This window comes from Cynocephalus volans, chromosome 2, assembly GCF_027409185.1.
Source record: "Cynocephalus volans isolate mCynVol1 chromosome 2, mCynVol1.pri, whole genome shotgun sequence".
In the NCBI taxonomy this organism is placed as follows: Eukaryota; Metazoa; Chordata; class Mammalia; order Dermoptera; family Cynocephalidae; genus Cynocephalus; species Cynocephalus volans.
This window is the reverse complement of record NC_084461.1, coordinates 119691261-119705958: the sequence shown is the minus strand read 5'-3', so window position 1 is coordinate 119705958 and position 14698 is coordinate 119691261. Positions and strand designations below refer to the sequence as shown.

General features: G+C 50.8%; 1 protein-coding gene across 1 annotated transcript in view; it reads right to left on the bottom strand.

The window, feature by feature from the left end:
• The window catches only part of SLC25A48 (solute carrier family 25 member 48), a 43282-nt gene extending 32641 nt beyond the window's left edge, over positions 1–10641 (bottom strand). Inside the window, exons 1-3 of the mRNA XM_063087635.1 lie at positions 10411–10641; positions 9920–9974; positions 6539–6582 (exon numbers count right to left, since the gene is read on the bottom strand). Coding sequence (XP_062943705.1) covers positions 6539–6582; positions 9920–9974; positions 10411–10641 — 330 coding nt within the window. The remainder of the gene's footprint in view (positions 1–6538; positions 6583–9919; positions 9975–10410) is intronic.
• Between the last annotated feature and the right edge of the window lie 4057 nt (positions 10642–14698).

The following is a 14698-nucleotide window of genomic DNA, read 5'->3' as shown; positions in this document are numbered from 1 at the left end:
CTCCATCAAAATGTGTTCTCGGCACTTGGCATGCCATGCCTGTGTCGGAAGGAGCCATGAGAGCCACAGGGTAGGAGACTCTTGCTCTGTCTCCACAGAACCCATGGCTCAAGGAGCTAAGGCCCAGGGAAGCAGGCCAGCTCTTCACACACATGCCTGAACGGAGCTCTGCAGCAAGTGGAGAAGACCCCAGAAGAATACACACCATCAACATGGTGGTCCTGAGGGGAAATCACAGGGGAGGTTTTCTGCATTTTCCAACTTTCCTACAATAAGCTGGGGTTACTTTCATCATCTTTACCTTATATAGGTGAAAGTAATTTTAAGTACACAATTAATATGGGAATATATTCTCTTAATAAAAAAAGTCAACGTCACATATAAGGCTAAAACCTCTTTTGACCCCACCTGCAACCCTGCCCCTCCCCTGAGCTAATAACTATGACTAACAGCATGGCCAAGAGTTTGACAAGCATCTGTCTAAATACCTTTATGAACATATGTAGCCATAGAAAATATATAGGAAACGGTGTCACACTGTTCATAAGTATTACTTTCATAACCAGAGAAATGTATTTACTGACTCGTTCAACCCATATTTGTTTAGTGCCTATTTTAAAGGAGTCACTGTTCCAATCCCAGGGAATTCAGCAATAAAGAAAACAAAGTCTCTGCCTCCAAGGAACTTACACAACCTAATGGAATCGGAAAAGGCAGTCAATAAAAAATAATTCCCAAGTAAATATATATGTTAGGTGATGACAAGTGCTCTGGAAGAAAATAAACCAAGGATAAGGTCTGGGTGGCGGGAAGGAAAAAACAAGTTTTAATTGGGTGCTGGGAAGACCCCCAGAAGATGCAGCGAGGTGAGAACTGGGCCTGCATGGTCTTCTTGTCAAGCAGAGCCACACAGGGTCTACCTTGGGTAGACCAGGACAATAATGCAAGCCTGTCTCTCTGTCCTACTTAAGGCTGTCATGGGGCCAAATGCTGTCCCCCACTGGCCCCAGCTCTACCAGGGCTGTCCCTGACAGAGGATCCCCAGAATGACTGACCCCCCCAGAGAGATCAAGTTTCTGTTAAGAAGGCTGAGTAGTCACGTTACTCAAGCAAACCATGCATGAGGAACTCAACCCAAAAGCAAAGCCCAGATCAGGCAACAATGTCGAAGCCATGGAGCAAAGGTCCACCAGCCCTGTTGATCACTCAGGGAGGCCAGCACTGAGGCTAGCAGCAAAGCCAAAGTCTCTAGGGCCTCCCATTACAGCAGGAGCTGGCACTTAGTGTGCACCAATTGCATACTGAGCGTTTTACAGAACTTATGATACTGAATCCCATAAATGCTTTGAGGCACAGATACTGACCCCATTTTACAGATGAAGAAAGCTGACATCATGTATTAGTTTCCTGTTGCTGCTGTAACAAATTACCACAAACTTAGTGGCTTTTAACAACACAAATTTATTCTCTTACAGCTCTAGAGGCCAGAAATCTGAAACGGGTTTCAGCAGGCCGAAACTGAGGTGCCAGCCAGGCCACGCTCCCTCCAGAAGATCTAGAGCAGAATTCCTGCTTCTCCAGCTTCTGGAGCAGCCATCTTTCCTGTGTCATGGCCCCATGTGACATCGCCTTCTCTCTTCCTGCTTCCATTGCTACATTACCTTCTTCCTCTCCTGTGGGACGAAATCCAAATCTCCTTCTACCTTCCTCTTGTAAGGACACCTGTGGTTACATTTAGGACCTTCCCTGATAATCCATATCATTTCCCCATCTCAAAATCCTTAACTTAATCACACCTATGGCACTGAGGCTTCAGCCACCTCACCCCCAGCCACGGAGCACACATCCCCCTCTCTCGGGGTTTTCTTCTCTGAAGTCCTGAGAGCTTCAAACGGGAGGGAAAGCTAGAAACTGGAAGAGCATGAACTCATAGCACTGCTGATGTGGAGACCATAGTATTGTGTCAGATGTTCCATGCATGGCCAAGGTCTTCAAGATGCACCTTCAAAGGGAAAGAGCCTCCACCTGGGTCAGCAGCCGGGTCCCTGTAGCTGGGCTCTTCCACCTCGGACAAGCCACGAGTCTGCCTCCTGCATCCCAGAGCATCTGGGCACCAAGGTGGGATCATCTTGCTCCTTTCTCTATGCTCTGCACCTCCATGAAAAATCTACACACCAGCCCCACCAGGGAGGTGCTACTTGCCCATTTTACAGACAAGGAAACCAAGGCTCAGGGAGGTTAAAGCCTTGGGTCACAGTAGAGTAGGTGGTGAGGCTGGGACAGGACTTCAAGTCATTTGGACTTGCCTAGGCCACAAAAGCCGCATGGCCTGGCTAGCATCTCAGCAGGAGGTTCTCAGGTGGAACAGCAACTGAATCTCAAGTCTTAGGAAGGTTCCCTCCAGAGGTTCAGGGGGCAGAGTGGAGAGAAGGAGGGGAGGCCCTGCTTTCTCAGGCCACATGTGGCCAGGCTTGCCTGTGCAGAGAGGGAGAGGGCTCTGCTCCCCTAAATTGCCCTAAAGCCAATGACTGGTGTCCTTTGAAAGGATAGGGAGATCTGACACACAGAAATAGAAAGGGAAGGCCATGGAAAGACAGGGGCAGCTCTACCACCAGTCAACTGAAGAAGCCACTTGGGAGAGTCACTGCCCGTCTTTTGAGGTGTCCACAGAGTCCCCCAACAGAGAAATTTACATATACCATTTAAGTAAGAGAATTGTAAACACATTCTCCAAATTTGGTTAAAATCCAGCTAGACATTTTTACATGATGAAGTAGCTGAGAAAAACTTAATTTATATGGGATGATGTTGATAAAAATATCAGCTACCAACTTTGAATGTCTACTGGGTGTCAGGAACAACACTCTAATCTCATATTTACCCTGTAAGGCAGAGATTAGTGCCTATTTAGTGCACAGAAGGCTATGCAAGCAGGAAATGGCAAACACAGGATTCAGACCCAGAGCCCGTGTGGTTCCAAAGCCCATGTTTTCTGGTTTGGCTGACTCCCAATTGATCACATTTTTGGGGACTGCTTTGTCAAACGAGCCCTGGATGGAGCAGACCAGCAGTGTTAGATGGATTTGAGAGGGTGGGGACGGCCAGGAACAACCTGCGCTCTCATGAGACATCAAGGACTGCATGTGAGTCTTCTGGTTCTCCCCAAGGCCCAGTCGTATATAGCAGGCACCCCGTATTGAGCCAAGGTCCACTCATCCAGCAGGCACTTATCTAGAAGAGCTGTACCCAGCTCTGTGCTAGGCTGTGTTCTGAATGGCGGAGAGGCAGAGACTCAGAGGCCACTGGGTGGGGAAGCCCAGTGGGGCAGGCTAACTGGCCAGCCCTTGTGGGGAGTAGGGAGAGCTCAGTGGGCATCTGCAGCTACTGCAGAGGTGGGGAAGGCTCCCGAGGGCCTGGCTTGGCTCTGCAGAGCCCTGTGGAGTGCCTGGCATGGGCTTTACCTCCGGGTAAGATGTTCAGTCCACTTTGGACATGAACTTGCACAGAGCCCTCTTTATTAGGTGTGCAGGGATGGCAAGAGGCAGGCAGTGAGGCCTCCAGGCTACCCGGCCATCCCATTGTCCCTGGGCTTCTCCCAGCACCCACACCATGCCCCTGCTCCCCTTGCCTTCTTTGTTTTCCTTGAGGCTTGCCCTCACCCTCAGGCCTCTGCACTGGCCCTGCCCTCTGCCATGAGCACTCTGACCCCAGTTCTGTATGACCAGCTCTTTGCATCAGTTGGGTCTCAATTTTAGCTGCATCCCTACAGAGAAGTCGTCCCTGATCCTCCGACAGAGAAGCCCTGGTCACTGCCTCTGTCATCCTCTTTTGTTATTGTCTCCTGAGCATCTACCACTGCATACAAAGGCCTTGTGCATTTTCTGTGTTCCCTGATTACTGTCTATCACCCTCCTAAAAACATGTGTCCCCTTTCCTGCCTCCCTCACTGCTGGGTCCTCAGAGACTAGGTCAACTTCTGGCACCTTGCAGACAGGTACTGGATGGGTGGGTGAATGCCTGACCTGCCTCCCCCAGAGCCTCCCTTCTCTCAGGCTCTCAAACAGGTGCTTGGCATTGTGGCACTTCCCAACAAACCAGACTCTGTATCCTCAATCCTCTTGGACCCAAGAGGCTCCGGGTTCACCTCCTCATGAGGACAGGCAGCAAAGATCTGGACCCTCCTTGGAGCAAACATACTCTCCTGGGGGCTAGGACTGGTTGCTGCCTCTGCTAGGCTGGTAGGCCCAAGGCCCTGCCTCCTGTCCAAGCAATAAATGTGGGGTTAGACCAGTCCTGTGGCCGTTGGAAGCCTGCCACAGAATCCCTTGATGAGCTGAGCATGTTTTTCATGAATTCCCAGCCCTACCGCAGGCTTCTCTGACCAGAGTCTCTGGGGAAGGTGAGACCTGGCACTCCCCAGGTGAATCTGATACCCACTGAAGTCTAAGGACCACCAACCATCAGGACCACCAACTGTCAGGACCACCTCTGACATGAGATGAACTGGCCCTGTGCTGTGCACATAGTAGGTGCCCAGTAAGTGACAAGCTCCTGCATGCCTGATGACAATGACTGTGGGAGTTCAGCCTTTGCAAACCCAAGGCCCCAGGCCGCTACCTTGCAAATGCTGTACCTGTTTTCTAGAGTCCCCACATCTTGTGAAAATGTCCACAGAGCACTCACCTGGTGAGGGCCTCAGAGCCCCTCTTTCTCTGCAAGTGCCCCCTGAGAGCTGGACCCCAGCCCCCCAGCTTTCGCCAGCTATTGTGCCCAGGAAAGGGACCAGGGAGGCTGGGAAGGCAGAGCTCGCCAGGATGGCCCCAGCCTTGACATCTGCAGGCACCCACAGCCTTCCCCACAGGCTAGGCCCCCTGTGTCCCAACCCCGTGTTCCTCCAGTTTCCTCTGTCCTGAACTCCCAAGCAGCCCAAGGAGAACACACAGTCCTTGGCGGCTTCAGCTCCAACAGCAGAGGATCTCAGCTGGCCAAGGGCAAGGCGTGGCCTAGAGAATGATTTCCGCCAGATGAGGCCACTCCAGAGCCCAGGGCCACCCACTATGGCTGCAAGTATTGCAGAGGCTGTTCCCTAGGGGGCCAGGCCAGCAGCACTGTCATGCCAATTTTCTCTGAGAAAGTGGCTCTGGGACCACTTTCCTTCACTCAGGAAACATCTATTGGGCTCCAGTCTCTTCCAGGGGTTCCAAATGTCGAGAAGGCACTACTAGTGAGGCAGGTCGGCCCAGGAGCCAAGTTCACCCTGGGCCTGTGAGCTCCAACACTACCATACATACCCCAGCTCTGACATCTGGGGCAGGTTCCTGAACTCTGCACCTCACTCTCCTTCCATATAAAATGGGAAGATTATGCTATCCTCAGGAGGGGAGGACTACCCTGCTTCACTCACCACCTTGTGTGCCCAGCTCCCCACTGGGCCTGCCTGCTGCTGCTGCCTTGGATTGAGACCTCCCATGGGGACTACCTAAAGGGTTTCTTCAAATATTTCAGAAAAGTAGGCTCAACCCTCATCAAGAAGAGAGGACTGTGGCCTGTTGGGGGAGTGGCACTATCACTCAGGGAAGAAGGTGGGGAGAAAAGAAACTGCAGCAGGATCTGAGAAGGGCCTGAGAGGCTCCTCTTTGTACACAATCCAAGGAGAGCTTTGACAACGGGTCTGGAAGTTGGAGCTGGGGAGGCACTATTTATGACTACCATTTATGGTTCCCAGGGTGTGGCCCTGAGTCCTGCTCACAACCGGGACAGGTGGCAGGGGTGGGGTTGTATAAAAGAAAGTTGCTTTGCAGTATTTCACACCTCAGTTTTTAACTGGTTGTGTGACCTGAGACAAGTCCCTTCCCCTTTCTGGGGAACATCCCCAGGACAAGGGGGTTGGATGATCCCCGTGCCAGGATGGCCCCACCAGCTCTATTCCTCACACCCCATGTGCTACATCAAGTTATACTGGGTTCCTGTTTCTAACCTAGGTCCATAGTCCAACTGACTGTCCTCTGAGGACTGAGTGCTGACATACCTTTTCTGGATTCTGATCCACAGCTGCTATCAGAAACCTGAAGTATCAGCAAAATTGGTATCCTGGCCTTTTCCAAGCATGGGACCCACCCCATGTCCACACCTCAGTGCCTTTGCCCATGCCGTTCCCTGTGCCTAATATACATTTTCTAATCACCTGAAACCCAACCTTAAATGGTGGGCTCAGATACCACCTCACACTTGAAGTCTTTCCTGATTCCTCAGCTTCATAAGGACTAGGAGGACACTCGCCAGTGCCCTGACCCCCTCCCCATCAACTCATGAGAACCTGCAGACAGGGATAGGACATTCATAAAAACAAAATCATTGCCAAGTAATGAGGGTAGAGCCATTCCAAACCAGGCCTCTGGCACCCCACCCCCTGGGATGATGGCAGAGAGCCTGTCCTGGGCTGGAGACTCTGTGGGATCAGAAACAGCAGGCACACCCCCAGAGGCAGACCTACTCCAGGCCTTTTTCCAAGAGGTAATGGGAAACATGGCTACTGTACCTTGACTGTGTCCAAAGGGTAGCCAACAATGACACCAGCTGCACCTGTGGATCAAAGAAAAACACCTGGTCACTCAGCCCCTGAACTCTTGGTTTGTACCATCTGGCTCCTGGGACAAGATAGAGGGCTCAGGTACATGTATTCACTTACTCAGTCAATGGTCAGTTGCTGGAAGGGGCCTCCAATGTGCTAGGCACTGGCCCAGGCACCAAGGAAAGCAGAGAAAATGAAGTAAAAGCAGGGTCCTGCCTCAAGAAGCAAGCACCCTAAACAAGGGAGGTGAAGCTTCTGGGACAACTGGATATCCACATGCAAAAGAATGGAGTTAGACCCCTACCTCACACCATATACAAAAATTAACTCAAAATAGATCATGGACCTAAATGGAAGAGATAAAACTATAAAACTCTTAGACTAAAACATAGGGGTAAATCTTCATGATCTGGGATTTGCATGAAAACTTAGATATAACACTAAAAGCATAAGCAACAAAAAAGAACATAGATAAATTGGACTTATAAAAATTAAAGACTTTTGTGCATCAATGGACACTATCAAGAAAGTGAAGACAACCCACAGAATGGGAAAAAATATTTGCAAATTAGATATTTGGTAAGGATTTAGTGTGCAGAATAAAGAACTCTTTCAATGCAAACAAAATTTAAACATGAGCAAGTATCGAATAGACATTTCTCCAGAGAAGATATGCAAATGTCCAATAAGCACATGAACGATGGTCAACATCATTAGTCTTAGGGAAATGCACACAAAAATCACAATGAGATTCCCCTTCACACCCACTAGGATGCCTACAGTTTAAAAAATGGAAAATAACAAGTGTTGACAAGGATGTAGAGAAATCTGAACTCTTGCACATTGCTGGTGGGAATGTATAATGGTGCAGCCACTGTGGAAAACAGTTTGGTGTTTCCTCAAAAACTTAAACATAGAATTACTACATGACCTGGCAATTCTACTCCTAGGTATAAATGCAAGAATTGGAAACAGGTACTCGAGTATATGTATACACATGTTCGTGGCAGCATTACTCACAAGTCAAAAGGTGGAAACAACCCAAATGTTCATCAACTGATGTATGGATAAGTAAAATGTGGCATACACATACAATGAACTATTATTTAGCTATAAAAAGGAATGAAGTACCAGTACATGCTATAATATAGATGAAACTCAAAAACATTATGCTAAATGAAAGAGGCCAGACACAAAAGGCAACATATTGTATAATTCCACTTATACGAATAACCCAGAAGAGGTAAACCCATCAAGACAGAAAGCAGATTAGTGGTTACCAGGTCCAAGAGGAGGAAGAAATGAGAGTGACTATTTAAAGAGTACAGGATCATCTTTGATCACAAGGAAAATGTTTTGGAATGAGATGGAGGTGATGGTCGCACAGCATTATGAATGTAATAAATGCCACTGAATTGTTCACTTTAAAATGATTAATTTTATACTATGTGAATTTTGACTCAAAAAGTGGAGGGGGACGTGAAGAGAAAACCCAGAAACATTTCAGTTGCCTGCAGGTTACTTCTCTATGCCTTGCTGTTAGCATGTGTAGGGTGGGAATAATAATATCACCTACCTTGTGGTTCCATTGTGAGAATGAAATGAAATCATGGATGTAAAGCACTAGCAGAAAGCCTGACACTTACAGGATGCTCAAAAATGGACGCCATCACTACTGAATTTTTTTTTTTAAAGAATATCCCTTTGGAAAGGTGATGAATATGCTGGATCTTTCCACAGAAAAATGCCTATCTACACACAAACTCACAGGGCCTGGAGGGAAGCAAGGCTGCCCTTGTTATAGATGCCAGTGACTGAGATTGAACCAGGAGCTCTTCCTCAAAGACAAATTCCCCAGCATGTGGATGGAGAAGGAAATGTCTCCCCTAGCAGGGGTGATTTACCTAGGTAAGGTAGGTAAGGGGTCCTAGAATATTAGATATTTAAAGGGACAGAAAAACCAGCTAATCCCCAACAACTGTTCTCCTGGTCCAGAACCTCATGTCTCCTCTCACCGTCTCCTTCCCGTTGAAATGGGCAGAGGCAGAGAGGTGATGGGCAGCAGAAGCTGGAGCATTCTGCAGGCCAAAGCCCCACTCTATGGGAGCCCTTCCCAGCAGGGGAGGAAGGAGCTCTGGTCCTCGGGCTCCACTGCTTCCCCAGCAGTGAGTGCAAGCAGCCCCCAGCCCAGAGCAGCAGCCTCAGATCCAGCCATGGGCCAGCATCTCCCTTCTCACTCATGAGCCCTTCCATAAATGGGATTATCAGGTCAGTGGTTTCCAGAACTTGGGACCTCACAGATCGGTGGAATTCCAAACAAAATGTGGAGAATGTAATGGTGAAATTTTGTCTTGCAAGGTTATTAAGAAAGAAAACAGCTATAGACAAGTATGGAGTTTAAGAGGCAGACTCTGGTGTCAGATTGCCTGGGTTGGGATCCCAGTGCCCATGCTAGATGCATGACCTTAGGTAAGTCACTGACTTTCTCTATACCTCGATTTCCTCATCTGTGAAATGGGGGTGTAACAGTACCTACCTCATTGGGGTTGTCGTTATAACTAAAGAAATATACATAAACAGACACAAGAGACCACATATTGCAAGATTCAATTGATACAAAATATCCAGGAAAGGCAGATTTATAGAAAATAAATAGATTAGTGGTTGTCTTGGGGGAGGGGAGAGAACAGAATTTAACTAAATGGGCATGAGGAATCTTACTCAGGATGAAAATATTCTAAAACTAATTTATGGCGATGGTTTCAACACTTGGTAAATTTACTAAAAATTACTGAGCTGTACACTTGAAATAGGTCAATTTTACGATATGCAAAATAAACCTCAACAAACTTGTTTAAAAAATACACATAAAGCCATTGAACAGCACGGGGCACCTTGTAAGTATTCACTGCTCCTACGTTCATCATCATTTCACGGAAGCAAAAAATGAAAAGAAAAGAAAGGCATGTTCACATCGACAAAGCAAGGACAAAGGACCATCTCAGAATAAATAATAATCCTCTACTTACTGTTTGAGGTGGGGAGGGTCCATGAGCTATCACGCTGGGAAGTCTCTGTCTAATCCGAGGTGGAGAACTACTCTCTCAGCCTTACTCTCCAGGGCATTTCTCACACCCAGTCACTTGCAGCCCTACTGAAGTTGGTCTGGTTACTAAAGGGGCAGCAGAGAGAAGGGTCTCTCCTCTCAACGGTTGAAGGATTGTCCAGTCAAAGAGGGCCTGGATATTCTTAGTGGGTCTCAGGCTGCAGCCACCACCTGACTGGTAAAGTCAGGAGAGGCAGGTCTCATCCCAACCCAAGGGCACCTGTGCCAACAGTACTGCCCACTGTGAGAGGAGCCACCTCTGTTCAGGAAGGTGTGAAGTAGGGGCCCTGCAGCCACCTGCGGGGGGCAGGAGGAGAGGCAGACTCCTGCTAGGTGGGAGGGGAGAACCTGGGATCCTGCCCGGTTTGTTGATCTTTTTATCTTATTTTATTTTTTTCTTTGGGGAGGGGCGACACTTGCCAACATCCCTTTCAAGATAATCCTCTTAGATCGGTCAAAAGAAAGATGATTTTTTACAATAAGCGAAGTCTCTCAAACTCCATCCACCCACCCACCACCAATAGCTGAGAAAGGAGGGATAAACCTATTGGAAAGAAGAATAGAGAAGCAAGGACAAGGATGGAACTCCGCCCGAGCAACGCGTCCCAGGCACCGCAAAGAGAAGCTACGCGGGTAGCAGCAAAGGGACCAGTGGGCCCACTGGTGCTAGGAGGAGGGGCCTTGGAGAAAGGCGATGGCTGACAGCAGCCGAAGACCTAAAAGGGTTCCTCACAGCTGGCAATCGGCACCTGCAGCAGCGTTCCTCTCCGCCCAGTAGGGACGACCCCAGGGCCGGCCTGATCACGAAGCCGAGCGGCCCAGTACCCCGCGGCCAGAGTGCCACCGCACACACAAGTTCTTGCGAGCCACGTTCCCAAATGCAGGTGCGCACCCGGTCACTGGAGGGTGTGTGCGCCCCAGAACGGCTCCATTGGCTGTCGACTTTGATGGGCCGTTTAATCATTACCGGACCAAGTTCCACGGGTTCTAACTTTAAGGCAAATCGGAAGCTCGGGGTGAATCGCCGTGAAGCTCGAGGAGTTTAGCTCCGGTAGGCGAGGAATTGCAAGACCACCGGAGAGGACTCGGGGCTGGGGACACTCCACGCAGCGGGCGGCGCGCACGCCAGCGCGAGTGATGGAAGCTCGCAGGGCGCGAAGCTCCCTAAGCCGGAGCTGGGCGTGCAAACACTCTCTCTGGTCTGGGGTCCCCATAAACTCACTCACCTCCGATCCACCCGGCCGCAAAGTCTTCCAGCTGGAAGCTGCCCATGGCCGGGGTCGCGCGGCGCCTCGCTCTCCTGGAGCCGGGGCAGTGCCCACTCAGTGTGTGCGGGGCATGGCCCGCGGGCCGAGCGCGCGCCGGAGGGCGAAAGTCGGAGCGTGGAGCACACCGCAGGTCCTACTCCAAACCAGTCCCCGAGTCACCCGCTGCGCGCGCTGGCGCTCACCTCTCCAAGTGCCCGCCGCCGGCCGCTGACATCACGCCCCCAGTGGACCTTAAAGGCGCAGCACTCAGGCAGGACGAGGGTGCGCCCCAAGCGGCACCTCCCGGGCCCAAAGACGCACTCCTTTAGCCCTCCCTTCTCCCTGCCATCCTCTCCCTTGCCAACTGCAGCACCCCCGCGCTTTTGAGGTGAAAGTGCCAGCTCCTGCCTGTAATTGTTCACATTGTGCCCAACACTAGAAATGACTTCAGGGACATTTTTGCAAAGTTTATGACATGAGGTAGGGAGTGAGGCTTTATCCAAAGTTAGGAAATACATGATTACAAACACCAAAGTCTTTCTGAGATCATTCTAGCTAAATATACAACCATAAACCAGAAGTTCTTAATTCTTTGAGGAGCTAGTTGAAAATCATGGTCAGTTTCACTATACAATACACAGGACACAATTTTCCATTCCAGTTTTAGAAATTACTAGGACCCCCTCCCCGCATGGCCCTCGGGTTGAGGACTCTACCTATTAATGAATAATTGAAATAATGTGTTAAAAGCACCTAGCCCAGAAGTCAGCTTCCACTCAGCTCTAAATAAATATTAGCTATTAATAATGTCCAACATTTTCTGAGCACTTCAGTCATGCCCCACTCCCTGCACCTGGGCCTACTCCCTGCAGCAACTCTGAGGTGGGTACTATTGAGCCCCATGTCATAGATGAAGAAAATGATTATATGTTTAAAGTACATAATGTTGTGTGTGTGTATGTCTCACACACAGATTTTAATCTTTTAGAAAACTGGCCCAAATTAGGAGATGAAAGTTGTCACATCTGAGTTACAGGCTTAGCTGTCTGAGGACAGATTTGAGCTTACTCCCATATACCTGGCTCTCACAGTGAAGGGCCCAAGGGAGACCCCACCCAGAATTGAAGCTCCCGCAGTTAAAAAAATCTCAGGCCAGGTGGGAATTTCCAGAGCCCTGAAAACTCGCAGCTTGCCCCTGGCCAGCCTTTCAGGAGGAGAGAAGCTAGGCTGGAAATTTCCTCTAAGAGCTGCCTGGGTGTGAGGTCCAGGGGTGGCTCTGGAAGTCTCATCTTGTCTTGCAGCTGCCAGAAAGCACTCACACCCCCACCAACACCCCCACCAGGACTCTCTGCGGCAGACTGCCCTGTTCTGCGGAGAAACAGACCCCAAACTCTGCTCTCTCAGCTTGGCAAAAATGAGCACCCCTCTTCCCTTGTACTCGGGTGCTCCCGACAAGAAAATGGATACCAGAGTTGCCTTACCCTGGGAACGTCTACAAGCCAGAGTCTGTGCTGAGGGCTTTTCTAATTTTCAGCTACAGCTCTTCAGGGGCCCAGATCCTTGCCAGGCCCTTGCTTAGCCTACGCTGTCCACCCTGGGCCAGCCAGAAGGCAGACAGGAGGTCTTCTCTCCCTCAAACTTCTTCTCTGCAGGCAGATCCTGTGCCCAGCCAGGCCCCCAGCTGGAGGTCCATGCTCACTGGGGGCCTGGCCTGGCTGTGTGGATATGCTTTTGGTCCAATGACAGCTTCTTGCCCCCTCATCCCCCAAGGAAGATGACTCAATGTCCTCTAGACCCTGCTAGTCTCTAGCAGGTACTCAACCATGGGTACCAGCCAGGGCACCCCAGGGTTGACACAAATGGTAAGGGATATGGTCTGGAGAAAGGGGCCTCTGCTGGCCTGTTCTTGTCCCACTGGTGCATCCATGCCCTGTCATTCAGGTTAACAAGCAGCAGTAGCCAGCCAGGACTCCTTCTTCCAAGGCAAGACAGAGGCTGACCACTGCAGCTTGATCCTAAAGGGTCCACTGAGGAGTGGGGCTTGGAGATGGGAGGGGCCCTCCTATAGACCCCCCCTTGCCCCACCCCCACCCCCCAGCACACAGAGAGTGGACCTGTGTCTGGATGTGAGAGCCAGAGCCAGCGCTCTGAGGGAAGAGCCTGGGGTGGAGCCACAGGCCTGGCTTGAGGAGAATGCTACAAAGCCCCATGGAGGGGTGGAAACATCGCACCCACCCCTGAGCCTCAGCTTCCTGCTGCGCATGGTGACCCACTTGATCTTGACCCCCGAGCTGTGCCTGCCATGCTCTGGATATGAGCCGGGGACAGTTATAAGAAATGAAAAGTCTCTGAAGAGTAGCCCTTTAATGAGTTCACCATTGGAGTGAATGTACAAGTGGAAAGCCTGCCAATTCCCGAGGCCCACTCTTCTGGAGGACCACCTAAGGAGTGCCAGGCTGATTGTCATCCCCTCAGTCTGTGTCAGCACCAATTAGGGACGGCCTAAGTTGGCGGGCAGTGTCCTTGGCAGTCCTGGGATGGCCTCCCGAGCCCAGCACGCCACTGCTTGGACTGCTAATGAGCAGGAGCAGAGCGGAGGGAGTGCACTCTTTTCCAGAGTGAACCACTGTGTCCCATTCCTGAATGTGTGCAGTGGATCTGCTATGAGGCACATCAACCAAGGGAGGCAGGGGGAGGACCCCAGGTTTAGCGGCAGCTACAGGGCAGGCTTGGAGAGTCCCAGATCCTCAGGCTGTGGACCCAGCAGAAGGCTGGATCCAGGAAAGGCATCTGGGCTGCCACTTGTTCCTGCTTCCCCACTCCGGAGCAACAACCGCAGCGCTGCCATTCTCATGTGTATTCCACCCTCAGGGGAGAGCAGGGCCGCTGCCAGCGAGGTAAGGAAACTGCACAGAGGGTTGACGCCCTCAGTTATTAGGACCAGAATCAAACCCCACGTCCTTCCTCCCTCAGTTCCTTATCTAATGGCAACCTCTCGGAGCACATTCCACCACAGCAGGGCATGCAGATGAGACAGGCTGACAACATCTGACAACTAGTGTCCCACCGCCCATTCTTGTTTGCCTTTTCAGACAACAGAGGTTTCCTGAGCACCAGGTATGTGCCAGTCCCTGCTTTTGTTTAAGATTCTGCATGGAGGAGTCTAGGAGAGCACTGAAGAGAGAGTCCATTGTGCTCCAGGAAGCAGTCAGGGAAGGCTCCCCAGACCTGCAGTCTCCTGGCTGCACCCTGAGTCTCTCCACCCCATGGCTCCCACCTCCCCAACCACTCTCTCAGCCAAGCCCAAAGTCCCTTTCCTGTCCCCTCCCCAGGCCTACCTGCTATACCCAAGCAGCCCATCCCTGGGCCGGCTGCTCATGTTCAGCCTGGGGGGATGAGACCCCACCCTACCTCCTGCCCCTTCTTTAATCTGGGCACCTGCTCTCGCCTGGCTTCCCCCCCCCTTCTCTAGCTGCTCTCCTCATCCCATTCCTGGTGCCTCCTCTCCCGCACATCCTTGGATGCGGGACTCCTCAGGGCCATCATTTCAACCCTCACCCACCCATGCCACCAGCTCTCAGCTTACAACCCCCACACCTTGCCTTCAACCCAGACCTGACTTCCGAGCCCAGAACATTTTCTCCACCCAACCCCTCCACCTGGATGGCCCCCCGTGCCATCTCTAACTCACCACACCCCTTGATGAACTCTAACTACCCAGAGTGTTCCTCCTTCAGTGTCCCCTCAACTTAGAGAAATGTGCCCCCACCCTGC